Source organism: Rhodamnia argentea, chromosome 4, assembly GCF_020921035.1.
Source record: "Rhodamnia argentea isolate NSW1041297 chromosome 4, ASM2092103v1, whole genome shotgun sequence".
Taxonomy (NCBI): Eukaryota; Viridiplantae; Streptophyta; class Magnoliopsida; order Myrtales; family Myrtaceae; genus Rhodamnia; species Rhodamnia argentea.
In genome coordinates, this window is record NC_063153.1 from 27,393,030 (window position 1) to 27,410,046 (window position 17,017).

General features: G+C 39.6%; 2 protein-coding genes across 2 annotated transcripts; one reads left to right on the forward strand and one right to left on the reverse strand.

Moving 5' to 3' along the window:
- The first annotated feature begins 2,396 nt into the window (after positions 1–2,396).
- On the forward strand, positions 2,397–11,443 carry LOC115727099 (UDP-N-acetylglucosamine transporter UGNT1). The gene is made up of 10 exons (XM_030657258.2): positions 2,397–2,758; positions 3,478–3,554; positions 4,911–5,072; positions 5,186–5,319; positions 5,944–6,074; positions 6,166–6,210; positions 7,652–7,749; positions 8,661–8,768; positions 10,675–10,731; positions 10,859–11,443. The coding sequence occupies exons 1-10, from the start codon at positions 2,599–2,601 to the stop codon at positions 10,931–10,933; spliced, it is 1,047 nt and encodes a 348-aa protein (XP_030513118.2). The 5' UTR covers positions 2,397–2,598; the 3' UTR covers positions 10,934–11,443.
- Positions 11,444–11,887: 444 nt separating this feature from the next.
- LOC115727097 (interaptin) lies at positions 11,888–15,345 on the reverse strand. The gene is made up of 2 exons (XM_030657256.2): positions 15,048–15,345; positions 11,888–14,410 (listed from the first exon to the last, which is right to left on the reverse strand). Exons 1-2 carry the CDS (start codon positions 15,114–15,116, stop codon positions 12,152–12,154), a joined length of 2,328 nt encoding a protein of 775 aa, XP_030513116.2. The 5' UTR covers positions 15,117–15,345; the 3' UTR covers positions 11,888–12,151.
- Between the last annotated feature and the right edge of the window lie 1,672 nt (positions 15,346–17,017).

The following is a 17,017-nucleotide window of genomic DNA, read 5'->3' on the forward strand; positions in this document are numbered from 1 at the left end:
GGTTCGTCTCTCGGGTCCAATCAAAGACAGGTCATCCACATTAAGAGTAAAGAATTAATGAAGGATTATGTGTCCCTCAGTGTACTTGAGGCTTGAGCTTCCCCTCTCCAGGCGCACGCACGTGCGAGGTACCCACGTGGGGGAATCGCCCCACCCGCTTGAAGGAAGTAGGGCCTGGTCTGATTGCTGACTCTTTCGCGTCGTGGAACAAAGTTGTCTATCACAACATTGAAGGCACATTCACTGTAATCCTCCTTTCTTTCTTTTTTTTTTTTTCCCTTGCCCTTTTTATGACATCTAATAATACATTAGATCAATTTTCGCACGTTACGTGGACCCTTCTTTTTCTTTTTAGAGTGGTCGGTGTCGAAACAAGATGATTCGACCAGACTGAATTGATAACACTGTACTTTCTGGTTAGTGATCGGATGTGTTCGGTGTATCATTCAAAGAATGGGTTCATTACATGATGTCTTTTCGCTATTCGAATTTGATAAAGGAAACAACATCATCTCATCGGGGTTGAAAATACGCAAGAAATTACTTGACTAAAGTTGTGGACCGTGAAAGGTCGGGAACTAAAAAGCATGAAAACCTAGTTTGAAATTAGATGGCAATTAGGATCTACAATGACGGGAAAATTCTACGAAAAATTGTAGATTATTGCTAGTAATTAGGCTAATTAGCCAAGAGCCGTGTGGAGGAATCCTTATATGTCCAATGCACTAAGCATGATTGTGACTTTGTGAGTCTACCGGCTCACCAGCCCGACCAGGCCCTTCCACACGACAAGGGCCCTAAGGCACTTTTGGGCGGGCTTGAGAAAGGACCTGTAGGGATAAAGCCCGGCCCGCCCGACCCTCAAAATGCTACTTATATTTTTATTATGGGCGATTCCGGACAACTAGTTAACCTGAACTCGAAAGCCCGGCATCGTCTATTAACTCCCTTCTACTATACCCTAATCGAAGTCGCAATAAGATGTTGACTCAAACGTGATGGGACGAACTCGGATTGGATCTCCCTGTACGGCGAGATTTGCCTCCATAACATTCTACTCACGATCTCTAATCTCGAACCTCCATATCCATCTTTATCAAGTTCTTGCCATCCATAAATTGGAGAGGCCGAACTTTTCTATGCGACACCTTTACTCAAGCTCGTCCCTTTATCCTTTGGGCCAAGACGGGCCGCCCGGGCCATGATCACCTAAAGATACAAAGGTCTATTTTTGAGTGAGCATGTTTGGATCTTTTCGAGAACTTTTGATGTCCAGACATCCAAAGCCGCCCTAGGATCGATTCGATCCTCCATTTCCCTCTTTAGCAATCATAAGGGTCTAATCTAAGTTCAAATCACGGCTAGTGATTTCAATTTAAGTATTCAAAGGACTAAGCGATGATCAGCTTTGATAATGAGGATTGAAAACTTTAAGTACATGCGTTCGTACTAGTATACACTTAAAGGCAGTTCCATCTAAGAGAGCAATAACCAAACTCCGACAACATCACATCATTCGTATGTTAAAAGCCAAACTGCTCAACTGCCTCCTTTTTCTTTTCTTTATTCCTCCCAAACCTATTCTTCATATGATCATATTAAATGGGTTACTTGTATTTCACAAGCGTTGTTTTGCTCGTTCAAAGCCCGGTGCCGGGTCGGAGTTGTGTCGACGAAAGGGTTTTCGCAATACTCAAATTTGACTCGCGAGCCCATGGAAATGGCTTGTGGAAATAGACTGCCAAAACGCCCGTTACATTGCACAAGCCCACGTCGATTGTCGAAGACGATCCGGATCAACTAATATTGGAATTTCCATAACATGCGTGATATTACTCAAATCGGGACGTTGAAATGAAAATGGACGGTTTGATTTGAGTCACGTTTGAGATTCAAAATTTTTCAAACTCTAAAAAATTCTCTCCCACATTTTTTCCCTCCATTTCAACACATGACGTGGCTCAAATCAAGCCATTCATTTTCATTTGGACGGCCTAATTTGAGTAATGTCACGCATGTCACGGAAATCCCAATATTAAACGATCCAAATCATGTCAAAAAAGGAGTGGTTCGAAGAATAATTTCTTAAAAATAATCAGCCTGTATTGTTTGAAATGATTATCCAATGAAGAATTTTTTTTTCACCGTCCATAGCAATTTATGTCTGAATATTTTTTTGTGAACAATAAAAATATTGTTCGTTCATTAATTTTTATAAAAAGACATAAGTGATTAATTTTAGGGAAAATATTCTTTAAATGGTTTATTTTTCATGAAACAAACGGAGCCTAAGTATAATCGAGTTAAGTAAATCTTCATTAATTAAGTACATAAGCGTAGCTCTATCCTTCGCCATTTTATTTTTCTTGAAGTCCATTTTGCAATACATTTCTAAAGATTGAAACTTTCGCGTCAACCCAACGAAGATGCTTGGCAAAAATCTCCAGATGTCCAAATTCGACCCGCCTTGGGCGTCACTTCCCTCAGACACCCACTTGTGTTTTCCTTCTTCTTGCGCATTGACTGGACTTCTCCAAGAACCTCTGCGCCGAGCTGCAGCGAGAGCAGAGAGAGAGCGAGAGCGAGAGAGGGTCAGCAATGGCGTTGAATTCATCGAAGAATCACGTGCTGCCGGTGTCGGATCCTCCGCGCGACGAGGAGAGGGAGAGGCTTCTCAAGCTCGACGACAAGCTGTTCATGGGATCGGCCATGACCAAGAGGGGCGCTTACGCCGCTGTCTCCTACATGACCTGCGCAGGTCTGGCTTGTCCTCGTTCTGCGGGTGTTTTTGTCGCGGTTCTCGTGTCTGCAGCATGGGTCTTAGTTCATCTGTCTGAGGGTGATTTATCTAGAGCTTGGGATTTTTGTTGGTAGGTCGCTAGTTGCGATCGTGTATGCGAATGGCCCTTGCGATTTGCTTACCATGGGGAAAAATTAGATGGTTGCAATCAGTGTAATTGTGTACGTGGGACTGATTTTCTCTTTAACCATGTTAGTGAGACAGAATTTGCTTGGTATGCGGTCAAGAAGGAATGCCTGTTTGATTTGATTAGGGTGCTTTGATACGATGAAAATAGATAGGACGTCCATGATGCCTTACGTATATTTTGGCTGACAGCCTTTATTATCCCTTTTAGTCAAATTATCAGTTATGTATGCACGCCAGAGCCTATTTCATTAGGTAAATAAAAGTGAACATGCATATCAAATACAAGGAAGGATGAGTGGAAACATTAACAAAGAGCGCATTACATTTTGAGGCACAAAGTGAGAAGTTACAAAGGGGAATCCATAGACGTAACTGAAAATAGTGGGTAATGCTCCCAATACTTTTGAGAGGTGATACTGATTCATAGCATATATAACTTTTGGTTTAGCTTAAAATATTAAACAGATAAACTCTTTTTTTTTTTTTCCCATCATGTTTATTACGACCGCATATGCTTCAGCTATTAATTCTTTCCCAACCGTTTGCAGTGCTCTTGGTGATCTTTAACAAAGCAGCTCTTTCTTCATACAGTTTCCCATCTGCGAATGTCATCACTCTGTTACAGGTATGATCTTTGCAAGTTTAGCCTTTTGCATTGGTGATTCTGAGTAAATAAACTACAATGGGTTATTTGACAAAAGTCTCACTGTCTATTTGAGTGATGAGTCCATGATGCTGCTCTAGATTTATGGATTGTTCTGTAATTGTCATCACTTGAAGCTTCCTTTTCGCTCTGGAATATATCATTAGTGAAGCAGTAACTGGCCAGAGAGTGAGGGACTTCAGAGTTCAGACTAAAGTTAGGTGGCCTAGAATTCAACTGCAAAAGAAGATTGTGTGAAATACGTTTTCCCCCTCCAGACTTTCAAAAATTAGGACAACCAAAGTCAGCTTTCTAATATGGTATTTAGGAGCTCAGAATTGACTGTCTGGTTGAGTCAGTGAAAACTGTAATGCAATTTGCTCCTTTATGGTTGGGCATTAGCAACCATATTCCTCAAATTTTGTGGTGCTTTGCATCTCTAAAATTCAGTTTGTCCTTGAAACTGCAGTTGAGATCATTCTCCTCTTGTCCTCTCATTTTTCCCTGTCTGGATTGTTATCTTGTCCAGATTGTAAACATGTGGATATGATCATGTATTGGAACCTTATGGTTGTTACTACTGAGATTTGAATTGTATTGAACTAGTAATCTTTTGACTTGATTAGAACTGCTATGTTACTCAAGTAGGGGAAAAACTATCTGGTTGGTTTATGCAAAACAAATAAAACTATTGTAAAATGAGCAAATATTACCTGATATTAGGAAAGTGAATTGCCTTGAAAGTGAATGATGTGTGTTTTTGACTACTTATTAGATCTGTTTATGTTGATATTGATCTGTTAAACCCTATGATTGGTCCAGCTTATGGTCTACTGGTTGTTATGCCAATAGCACCGCTGGACAGCTAAGTTGAGGTGGAAAAACTGTTGTGCTGTAGGAAATCCTTCTTTGCACCTAAAAATTTCCAATTCTATGACATATGTCTAGAGCAAGACTTCTCTTGGCATGGCTTAAAGTGATGCAGATATCCTTGCGAACTGGACCCTGTTTCATGTATTAGTCAATGCAAACAAAATAGTTGGCCTGTTCACATTTATTCAATTTGTTTTGTCGAAACAACTGATCTAAGCACTATTTTCTCTGCATTAAGTCTTCCAGAAATCATTAAAATGAATGTTCAGGGTGCTACCAAATGTGCTGTACGATTAAAATTTCGAGTTTTTCTGAAACTGAAAACTAGTTCGTATGGGATGATATGTTCCTCTAGTCTTTTCTCCATGGATGTTTAGTTAGTTTTATGAGGTCTTGAATACGTTGTGTAATTGCCCGATATCATTTGTATGAAGTTAACGAGAGTTCATCTTCATGTGCTTATAGATGATATGTTCCTGTTCCTTTCTCTATGCACTGAGAAAGAGGAAGATAATCAACTTTACAGTAGGTGAATCTTCGCTTGGTTCAGATAATACCAAATTGCTTGTGCCATTGAGGACATTGGTTCATACTCTTCCTCTTTCACTCGCCTATTTGTTATACATGGTAGGCATCTCAATATGTTTTGCCACATGTTTGGTTTTGATAACACGAGAAGTTTTATGTGCTGGTTTTCATAATGGAAAATATTTTTCCATGCTTTTATTTCTACTTGAAAGTTAGCCACTATGGAGTCTGTTCGTGGAGTAAATGTCCCAATGTATACCACTCTTAGGCGGACGACAGTGGTGTTTACAATGGTAGCAGAGTGGATTCTGGCAGGTCAGAAGTATTCATCTTCCGTCATTGGAAGGTACCTCTCCCTTCTTTGCGGCACTACATGCTTTGCCTTGTGGCCGGAACATGACATAGTGTGTATTTTCAAATAAATTCCTAATCTAGATACCCCAAGGGCTTAGCCAAGTTGGTTAAAACTTGATCCCAAACTTTCCATGAAGCGTGGTGATGGGTTAAAGAATTTCCACAATTCAACTATATCAGGGCCACGCCAGGGCCTCCTGGCCCAAGAATCACTCAGTTGCAGTAGAGTGCAGTACTGCCGCCGTTGGAATTCATTGCGTGTTTTAGGAGTGCTGGGCATCAATGTCATAAAAAGAGAAATTATAATCTCTCAGACTCTTAGTGTACTTTGCACAGGCTTGGCTAATTAAATATATACGCATCAGAATATTCATCCTACAGCCTTGAATATGGTCTAGGTTGCATAATGCATTGTTGAATATTTAGACCTGATTGCATGATCGTCCTTTTCTTAGGTAAGCAAAATGATTATTCAGAACTTTTGAAGATTATATTAGATTGGATTATGATTTGCCTTAATAAGCTCTTGCTAGGATTTTTCTAAGTAGTTAAAGTATATCTCAGGTTGCATTTTTCCCTGCTGTTCATCTAACACAAAATTTGACGTTATTGTCAGTGTTGGATTGATCGTTCTTGGTGCATTTGTTGCGGGAGCAAGGGACTTGTCATTTGACTTTCATGGCTACTTTGTTGTCTTCTTGTCCAATGTTACCACAGCAATATATCTAGCAACGATAGCCCGCATTGGTATTATTATTTTTTTCTTATCTGGAATTCCGACAATCCATGCGCTTGTCACTAGTTTGATCTATTGCTTCTTTATTCTTATCCATCTTAGGGAAATCTAGTGGGCTGAATAGCTTTGGCTTAATGTGGTGCAATGGTAAGATAGCTGTCCCTCATCAATAGCACTTTATCCAATTTTTATATTGTTTTATGTCTCTGTTTGCTATGTCGTGTCTGGTTGCCAAAAATTTCGATATAGATATAATATATTTTGAATAAATCTTTGTGGGAGGATTATGACCAGACACGTAAATTGCACCCGGTTAATCTGAAAGTTGTCAACCAACCTTTTCATAATGGCGGTCTTGGCATCAAGTCTCTTCTATTGCTCAACAAGCCTCTTCTAGGCATATGGTTATAGTGTTGAGAATGGTCATCTTTAGAGGAAAGTGGTTCTGACCATATTTGGCCTTAGAATAAAGCTGATTGGATTTTCAAAGACAGAAGAATAGCTCTTGGAGCCGTATTTTAAGGCAGATTAGAAATGAGTGGAGTAAGTTTCTTACTCATGCAAATTGTATTGTGGAAAATGGTAAGTGGATACGATGTTTACTCAATACTTGGTGTAGGAATACAACTTTCAATGATCATTTACCTGACCACTTTGCCATCACTAAGAACAACAAGGCCCTTGTGAGAGATTGCCATCATTTCTTCCAAGGGATAACCCCTTGGGTGATCGACTATGCAAGATAAGCCCAAGATTGGGAACTTGAAGCTTTTGTCAACTTTTTTTTATTTTCTGCACAACTCTAAGATTTCAGTCACTTCTTTCATACTTTGTCCCAGATTAGTGATAGAGATGAGATTTTTTTTTTCCTGTAAAATCTTATTATAGATTGCTTCAACATAAGATTGTTCATGTCAGGTATGCTTTTCCTTGGAAATCTATTTGAAAAGTGAGAGCACCATCTAGAGTCTCATTTTTTTGTTTGGGAAGCATCTTGAGAATGTATTCCCACCGTAGACAATTTGCAGAAATGAGGTATCGTACTGGCCAATAGATGTTTTTGTTCATTTTTTGCCAGAGAGGCAGAGATAGGGAGACATCGCCTTCACTGAACCATGGCCAAGAATTATGCGTGCACCGGGCTATCTTGGGTTATAGGAGGTCGCACAAAAATTATGGGCTTGGCAAGGTCTTCTTTTGCCTCGTGCTAAGAAAAGGAGGATTTCTCCAATCCCCCTTGCAATATTTTGGTTGATTTGGAAAGAGTGGAATAAGGGAGGTTTCATGGTGAGGAGACGGCCATTTCTGGTTGAAAGTCTTATTTGATATAATGGAAAGTTATGTCTGGATGGAAATGGTTTGCTCTACATTATAGACGATCTGTCTCATAACTGAGCTCTTTTGGTTTTCAGCTCTTTTTGGATATGGGTATAGTGAATGTTTCTTTTAACTATAATATGAACGAACAAATAAATAAATGAAACAACTGATTATATCACTGAACAAATACTTCCTGTGGAATGACCTAGTCGATGTTAACCTCTGTTGATCATCTCCGTTGGAAATGATGTTCCTTTCCCCGTGGTAGGGATCATTTGTGGACCAATACTACTGTTTTGGACATATATCAGGGGGGACATAGCAATGACGTTGAATTTTCAGTATCTTTACTCACCTGGTTTCATGGTATGTTTGCCTTACCACTTTCACATGCATCTCTGATTGTATTTATTTATTTCAGCACGCACTGGACATCGGACTGACAATCAGGCAGAGTTATATTGGAAAAGTTTTCACCTGAATATTGGTCGTTAAGGAAATCATTGTTGTAACTGTGGTTGAGTAAAACTATAAGCACACATGTCCAGAAAAAGATTGCCAGCTTGTGTTGTGTGTACATACATTGTCCATCAGTGGATCAAATAAGAACTCAATTTGGGAAAAGTTATATCTGACTAATTTAAGTGTTTACTGAATCAATCTGTAAATCAAAGGATGCACATTGGAAAATCTATATATAGTTAATTCAACTATCTCCTTGAAGTTTTTCATAGATGTGCGCATACAATAAAGGTTGCATATAGAACCTGCTAGATGTGGCGCATGCAAATTGATTGTTTTACTTAGCTGTCAATGGCTTTGTTAGTCCATCATCCACTGGATCTCTGATTCTTGTTGTATGCTGAGCAATTGAACCATTCTTTTTGGAAGATAATCTAATTAGTTTGAGTAACTACTTAATGCGTCGATGAATCAAAGGATGCACTATGAAATATTTATATCTAGTTAATCCAAGTATCTCCTCGAAATTTTTCATAGATGTGCGCATATATTAAAGGTGGCATTTTGTACATGCTGGATGTGGCGCATGCAAATTAATTGTTTTACTTAGCTGTCAACAGCTTTGTTAGTCCATCATCCACTGGATCTCAGATTCTTGCAGTTGTACGCTGAGCAATTGAACCATTCTTTCTTGATCTTCTACTCTTCCTAATTTTTAACTTCCCTTTAGCTAATAAGTTTTGCTGCTTGAATAATCATGATTCTACAGTACAGAACAGAAAACTTGAGACATTGCTTCTTCCTTCATTTGGCAGGTTATCTTGCTTTTCTCATGCGTATTGGCTTTCTTTCTGAATTACTGTATATTCCTAAACACAACCCTTAATTCAGCTGTAACACAGACCATTTGCGGAAATCTAAAGGTACGTACACCAGCTTAACGTTTACAGACACTGCCAAATTCTGCATGATTGGTTAATATGCTCTGAGACTATCTGCATTGTACACAATATGTTGGTGCTTTCAACTTTGAGTGGTTGGAAGACTTCAACTGTGGAATACATTTTGCTTGTCCATTGAGAAATGATGGAGTTTTGTAAACTACTCAAGAGGTTTGCATATGCCGATGCTTTAAATGAAAAGACCGCGATGATGAAAATCTGTGATGTTGCATATGTCAGTGCTTAGTAAAGGCATAGCAACCTCATTATAGATTTGCTACATTTTCTAGAGTAGGACTTGATTTAGATTGAAATTTGTTTTGATGAATCAGCTAAATCTTATTTTTTCTCTTCTAGTAGCTATATGGAACTTGGAATTGCTAAGTACACTCTATAAGTCCTAAACTTGTAAATTTGTTTTGATCAATCATTAAATTTTTAAAACTTTTTAAAATAGCACAATAAAGTATCGTCAATGACTTATCTCGCTTGACAATTGCACATTGCAAAAGTTAATCCTAAACTTGTTCTGTGGACGGCTGAAGACTTTGAGACTTGGTATGCAATGTCAAATGACGTTGCTTCCTTAAACTTTTCGATCAGTGCTTAAGTCCTTGAACTTTTTATAGTGGGTCAATGAAGTATTCATATGACTCATCTTGCCGGGAAATCACACGTGGTATCAATTAATCCTAACCTCGTTCCAAGTGGTGGCTGGAGACTTTGTGACCTAATACGCAATGTCACATGACCTTGGCTCACATCTTTTAACTTAAGTTGATGTGGCTGAGTCATGACTAACTCCATCTCCTACATCGCTGAGTCGATCCAGTTCAAAATCCAGCTGTCAATCGAAAGAGAGACTGTCTACAAGTTTGTCAAATTTCTAAATGATAAATTTTCCAGCTCTGGGAGCTGTTGGAGCTATTGATTCAACTCTATGCCTGATATTTAGCTTTCAAAGGGACTTCCAGGATTTGCATTTGGTGCTGAAAGCTCTTCACATTGCTGGAGACAACTCTGTGTAACCTTAGTGATTTGAAGAGGATCAGAGAGTACGTGGAAGTAGCAGCTTTGAATCTGTACAATAGATGTTGGTGCTAATGCTTTAGATGCTATATGCGCATTTGCTCAGGGTGCTTGTCTTCCCTCATCAAATCATTAAAATTCCCTCTTGTTGATGAGATTCAGTCCAATGGAGAAATACCCAAAATCATGAATTCCATGAATTTTGAAATTGTGAGCAAGGATGGTGGCCATGGAGCTGGGTACTTTGGGAGGAAGGAAGCAATTGATTGAGGCCATATCCAAAGGAGGGATGGGAAGAAGCTCATGGAGTCGCACATATCAGAACTGGGTGGCGATTTGATTGATTTGTGGAGGTTTGAGAAGAGTAAAGCTGAAATTGTGGTTGAGAAGAATAGCAAGAATAGAGAGAGAAGGTTTCCAGAGAATCATTTGCAAACAATATTGTCTCATGCGTCATCAAGGTCAGGTTGCCGTGTTGGAGGTTTTAAACCTTGAAAAGGCCAATAAAGACAATCTTAGGTTTGAAATATGCCTTGTGTGATTTTCTGATGAGATAACTTGCTAAGGTTGCTCTATTGAGTCCTTTTAAAAAGTTTTAGGGCTTAAATATCCATTAATTGAGCTGTACTCCGTGCAATGATTTTAAGACTTCTAGTGTACTTTTCTTGTTTCTGTGGCATGGCCCTACATTGGAATGACCCAGAAAGATTATCTGTGAATGTATGGCAAGTATTCGGTGAGACCACGATATTTCACTGCTTCATTTGGTCTGTTTCTGCATGCTAGACTTCTCCCTCTAGTACTAATAGGAAAACGTAATCTGTCACTTCTTTCTGTCTTCACATATTTTTTTTTTTAGGATCTTTTTACAATTGGACTTGGCTGGATTATCTTTGGTGGGCTTCCATTTGATCTTGTGAGTAATTCTCTCTTTCTCATGATCAGATTTGATCTCTTTGCAAACTTCAACTCACACTCGATTGTTATTTATGGCAAATTTACCACTTTTAACATCTTCCTGAACCCGTCTTTCCTGTGTTCAGTTGAATGTTGTTGGGCAATTTCTTGGTTTTCTCGGCTCTGGCTTGTATGCATATTATAAGCTCATGGGGAAGTGACTGCTTCAAGCTTTTCACCCTTTTTGTTCTGGGATGATGAGCGCTACAGTCATTCCAAGGAATCCAATTGGAGATAAGCTGCTAATGCAAATGCAAACCAGTCAAAGGAGTTTTCTAATTACAGAGAAGCTACTACTCCGAGTTTATAATGATAATCAAGATGGAAAAGCTTCTTGGGGAGCTTATCAGCCATTTGCCAGCCGTGGAACTCTTATATTTCAACCTGTTTTCTTATCCAATCAAGACGAGCGGGTAGCAACCCTTTTAGAAGGAGAAAGGAACTTGTTTGAGATGCTAAATTTTTTGAATTGTTGATTCTTCGGTAGTTAAGTGGGGTTTTTGTCCATATGCAGTCTCCTAAGTTAGCGAATATGTAATAGTGCAGGAAGTGACAGCAATTTTCACAAATTTATTTTATTTTTTTTTAGCATCAGCAGTAATTTTTGATATGTTACCCGAGGCATTTTCTGAATTTGCTTTTACAAGTGAGAATTGATATGGTTCAAGCAAGTCGTTGGCCATTCACCTACTAACTCCCTTCAAGTCTCACATCTAGGTGATATCCATTCCCAACGAGATGTTCACCAATGTTAATACTCATTGATCATGCTTAACATTTTCAGCAGACTCAGTTCTGAACCGCTATTTGTCCAAAACAAAAGAAAATAATTCAAACTGTACAGATAAATTAAAGGCTACAGGAGAGAAGAAACTGGCAGAACATTCAAATAATTCAGATAAATTCCTCATCAATCTAAAACATTAGAATCCTGCATCTTTCCATGTACTGAAACCTGCTAGGAAATAGTTCATCATGCTCGTGGTCGAAGATTCCAAGGTATGTAAATGAATTGTCAGATCTGAGAAGTGGCCACTACAAATATCACTAACGGAACCATAGATGGGAACAAATGCTCAAAACACATTCGCGGCTGTTGTAACAAGAGCGGGAAAAATGAAAAATTACTCAAATTACATGGTCAGTTTATAGTTCGAAACACATTAGACCACAATTGCGAAGAAGGGATCCACTCCTCAACTCACCTAGTAATTATTCAACAGACACACGAGACTCATACACCATACAAGCAGTTTTCACATCCTACTCTGATCAGTATGACTGGTACTATAAATTACAAACAGAACAACATCGCAACTCGCTCTCAACTATGATGAAAAATCTGTCAGATAACTATGTACACAGCTCAATAACCTAAATTACTCTGCGGCAATAGCAATGCCAGCGTCCTTCACAAGCTGTTCACTCAGAGCCGAAAGTTTTGCGACCTCCATTTTTACCTCGGTAAAACATTCATTGTCCTCATCTAAACTTGTCAAGACATCAGAGGGTTCTTCATGGAGGCTAATGGCACTGGTGTCCTCCTCAATGCTTAAACTAGCTTTACCTAAAAATTCTCGAGTCATTTCCACAAGCTTTTCAAGAGCACTAGTTGCAGCTTCAACTTCCAGCTGGGCAGCCTCAAGTTGAAGTTTCTCAATAGCTAAGTCCCCCATGCTCTTCTCGCCAACTCTCTGTTGTGCCAACTCATACAGTTCCCGGAGATCACTAGCATCATTAGTCATTTCTTCCTTCAACCTTTGAAGTTCCTTCTCCCTCTCATCTAGTCTAATTAGGACAGTTTGGAGTTCCTCGTCCTTGAGTGTTAGAGCCCTTTGTGCATCCAAAAGTCCCATTTCTTTCTTTCGTAAGTTTTCTCTAGTTAAATCAATCTCAGTTTCAAGCTGTTTGTTTTTCCACCTAAAATCATCAGTTGGTAATGTGATGAGCTGTTGCAACCTCAGACCACCCACATCCAGGGGTTTCGCTACGTCATATTCTTTATCCTCTAAGGGGATAACTAGTCTGTTAGTGAGTTCCACAATCTGCTCTACAACAGATTCAGCATCAGTGCATCTCAATTTTGTATCAATTAGCTCATTTTGCATGTTCTGGACATGCTCCTCCTTTTCCTTTAGCAGATTTGTTGCCCGAATAAGCTGGTCCTCTCTCCCATTCATGAGTCCCTTGTGCTCTTCAATTTCCCGGTTTAATTCTTCCAACTTCTTCTTTGTGTTAAAGAGTTCAACATCTTTCTCCTCTAACATCAGCTGAAGAGCAGTCTGTTGGGAACTCAAATGCTGAATTTCCAGTTTGGCTTCCACCAGTTCTCCTTCTTTCAACCTCAGAAGATCTTGGGTTTCTTGAAATTCAGTGTTTCTCCTATTTAGCTCAGTCTGCAGCAAGGTCTTATCCTGAATTGCCTGCTGGAGAGAAGTTCTCTCTTTCGTCAGCTGATCCTGTAACTCCTCCATCAATTCTTTCTCCAGTGATAAATCTCGCTCAAGCTCTTTGTTTCGAGCTTCAGCAACCCTAAGTTTCACTCGCTCACTCTCTACTTCTATTTGGACATCCTTCAAACTAGCCATGTGTGCAGCAATACTTTCCTTCTGCTCTTGAAGTTCTGTTATTTCCTTTTCCAAAAGCTTCTCCTTCTCCTCCATTTTCTGCCTTGAGGAAACCAAAGATTGTTGAGACGATATCAATTCAGTGCGCACATCTACAAGAAGTCTTGTCACCCTTCTGAGATCCTCTAATGTCTCATTAGATTCTGCAGCATGTTTAGAGGCTTCATCCGACAGTTTCTTTAAATCCTCCTGCACTAGCAACCATTCTTTTGTCCGTTTCTCCAAAGTAGCCTCCATTACTTTTAGCTTGTCTTCTTCTGCCTTCTTCAATGTCATGGAAAACTCTAATTCTTCTTCTTTCTCCTTGACTGCTCTTCGAAGTTCTTGAAGCTCAAGTTCCTGCTTCGTGATAACTTCGTTGGCTTCAGTCAAGAGCTGGGATTTTCGTTTAAGTTCTGATTCAATCATCAAAGCATCTTCACTTCTTTTCATTAGTTCAGTTTTCATTTTTTCTATCTCGTCTTCTTTCAGGGATAATGCAGATTGAGAGGCTGCAATCTCCTGCTCCCTATCCCTTAGTTGAAGCTTTAAATCTTGTATCTCTCTAGCTTGAGAAGCTAACTTCAAATTCGCCTGCTTCAAATCCCATTCCAACTTCTCCTGCCTAGATAAAGCAGCAGCAATCACTTCCTCCCGATGCTCCAAATCCTCCGTTGCACGATTCAACTCACTCTGCTCCAACACTAACTTTCTCTCAGCCTCCACTAAATCTTCTTCCTTCTTCTTCAAAGAAGCCAGAGCAGCATGGAGGTCCGATTCTAACACTTCAAAATTCAGATCCAGCTGGACATCCTGAGGCATTCCAGAAGCTTTGCTCATTTCTTCCAGCTTATGTGTTTGCGCAAATAATCTCTCGAGGAGAATTCTACCAGGTTCAGCCGCACCATTATCACTGATCCTTGAGTTCCCGTTATTCAAAACTGACTTCACACAATACAAGGAGTGGTTCTTCCAAGTTGGCGTACTCAGAAAAGGTAGTCTCTGCTGCTTCCTCTTAAGCCTCACATAGCACTGGAAACAGCAAAACAGAAGTTCAGAAAATGGATCTTGAATCTCAATCCTCCAATATTGTTATTAGAGCAGGAACTGAAACAACCAAATAGGTTGATTGCCATAAATTAAATGGCCATTGTTCCCATATAAGGGGCAAAGCGTTGTCTCTTACAAAAATTTCGAAACTTTCCAAACTTAACACGACAAACAAGTTCCGCTCGTTAACTCTCGTGTAGTAGTTTCCTCAACTACCAACATGAATATGGTAATTTTCGCCTTCGATGAGTTAGAAACCTAGGAATATACTATCAACCATAAACCAACTTGACCAGAACCTCAATCTCTCTGGGTATCAAATGTAGCTGGGGTTTCGGCAGGAGAGGGACTCCCAAATAAACTGAAATCGTATAACATGGAAGCTTTTGTTTCCTCAAATAGCTCTGGGAAGACCCACCAATCCTAGTCTCAAAATACTTTTCAAAAACCTAGAGCAGCATATGCAGAGGACAACCGGCGCTATCAAATCATCAAAACATGCAAAGAGAAAATTCATGTAGCACAATATCCAAAGCCAAGCAAAATGCACACGTTTCTCGACACAGAGACCCAGAATTAAGGGGGTGACGAAACCACACGCTAAAGGTTCATGGAAGACCTGGCAGTCGCAGTAGAGAGGGGATGAAGTGGAGGGAAGGTTGGAACGAAGAACGGTGGACAACTCCATGTCTGGCCTCGCGAGGGGCGCATTCGTGCTGGCGTTTGCTCGCTCTATCGATTCGCGAATGGGAACACGAATCGGCTTCGCCTGCGACTCACCACGCCGAGAGAGAGAGAGAGAGAGCGACTTGCGGGTGTGAACAAGGTATCGCGCCCAGAGGAAGGAGATAGAGACGGAGAGAGAGGGGCTCACGTTAGCAAGGATACCTTCCACTTTCTCGGGGAAAATGCTAAGATGCACCAAACGCCTCCAATTATCCACAACGAGAATAACTAAAATCCGACGTGCGAGCGTGTGAGCGTTACGGTCTCATCCATTTGCTTCTTCAACTTGCATTTGCCGACTCGTATTTTGATTATTCCCCTTTTCAGTTAGTCAAAAATATGCTGTGCAATTTTATTTTTGTAACGAGAAAAATGACTATTTATCTACCGGTTGGATCATTTTAATGCGTGAAACGTAATTTTCTTTTTACCTTTTTGAAGGAATAAAATAAGAGTTTAGACTTCTTCTCAAATATTCAAAATAAGATGCCATTGTCAGTATTTGTTTTCAAGACAAAATCTAAAGAGCTCATGCCCCAATAGGGGCTTTTCTCTTCTCTTGCATGTGCCTTCGCTCGTCATTTATTCAATGCTTTGGAATTGATATTTCATCGTGTTTTTACTTGCCAATCTCCACATCAAGATGCAACGTTTCGCATTCCAAAAATCTAAAAGGAAAACACAAAATAGAGTGAAGTGAGAGATTTCCCGATACAAGAAAGTTTGAATCTTCGAAATTTAAAAATACAAGTGTTGAGTTTCTATTCGAGTAGTGTAAGGCATCAATAAGAAGCGTTTAGATACATAGAAGTACTATTAAAGATTCATTTCTTTCTTTCAGCAAAAAAAAAAAAAAATCCATTTCTTTCTTAAAAAGTTAGTAGTTTGAAAAATATTTTCTTAAAAATGATCACTTATATTATTCGTGAAAATAAATAAACGAAAAATATTTTCACTATCCACGAAAATATTTAAATATAAATTACTATCGATAATAAATGTAATTTTTGCCAATTAGTTATTTTAAGTGATATAACCGATTCTTTTAAGAAAATATTTTTCAAATTATTCATTTTCTACTAAACAAATATACCCTAGTCTTAAAACAATGCTTTTCTAATCCATTTAACTGATTCTCCTCGTCGAGCCACACTGGTCGCCATTGTACCATCTCAAATTGATTCTTTGGGCAGGCAAACATATAGTCTGTCTTTGCATTTCTCTCTCACGCGTCATGTCGCTCGTGTCGATTGATGATATTTGTCGAAAGCAAAGCATGGTGATGAAGCAGAGCCCGAAGCGCGGCCCGTCCCTCCACCACCAAAGACGTAACAACCTGTGATTGGGGCCGTCGGATGGTGACCTCTCATGGCCAATTTTGTGTGGTCCTCAGCCGACTTCCTTCAGTGCACGTCGTCGTCTTTGCAATTGCACCAGCTTCTATAAAGCTGATTCCATTCGTTTTCAACCCCAAAAGGCAAAACAACTAATTGCATCAGATGGCCCCCAATTGACACTACAATCTACCCACCCGTCGAACTCTTCACCAGAGAGTTCCACCACCTTCGATGCCTCTGTCTCATGCATCGTCGATCACATGTCTCATTCATACAATCATGAGAATCAATTCAGGGTTTATGAATTGCTGCCTGCTGAATATTACGAAATGAGTCTGAAAATGCCATTTCAACAACTGAAGGGCTAAACTGAAGGCATAAGAAGTGCCAAAGTACGTTTCAGAGTCAGTCAGCACAAAAGGTCTTCCCCTTAAAAATTGACCGCTCAGAAAGGACCATATATCGTGACATGTTACGTTTCGGCATTAGCCGGCAAACTGCCAAAAGAGAAGGTATGGATGATAGG

Coding starts and splice junctions, on each gene's coding strand:
- LOC115727097 (XM_030657256.2), bottom strand. CDS start 15,116: ATGGAGTTGTCCACCGTTCTTCGTTCCAACCTTCCCTCCACTTCATCC. Junction 14,411..15,047: donor CTCTCTACTGCGACTGCCAG/GTCTTCCATGAA, acceptor TGCTGTTTCCAG/TGCTATGTGAGGCTTAAGAG.
- LOC115727099 (XM_030657258.2), top strand. CDS start 2,599: ATGGCGTTGAATTCATCGAAGAATCACGTGCTGCCGGTGTCGGATCCT. Junction 5,320..5,943: donor TCATCTTCCGTCATTGGAAG/GTACCTCTCCCT, acceptor CGTTATTGTCAG/TGTTGGATTGATCGTTCTTG. Junction 8,769..10,674: donor CCATTTGCGGAAATCTAAAG/GTACGTACACCA, acceptor TTTTTTTTTTAG/GATCTTTTTACAATTGGACT.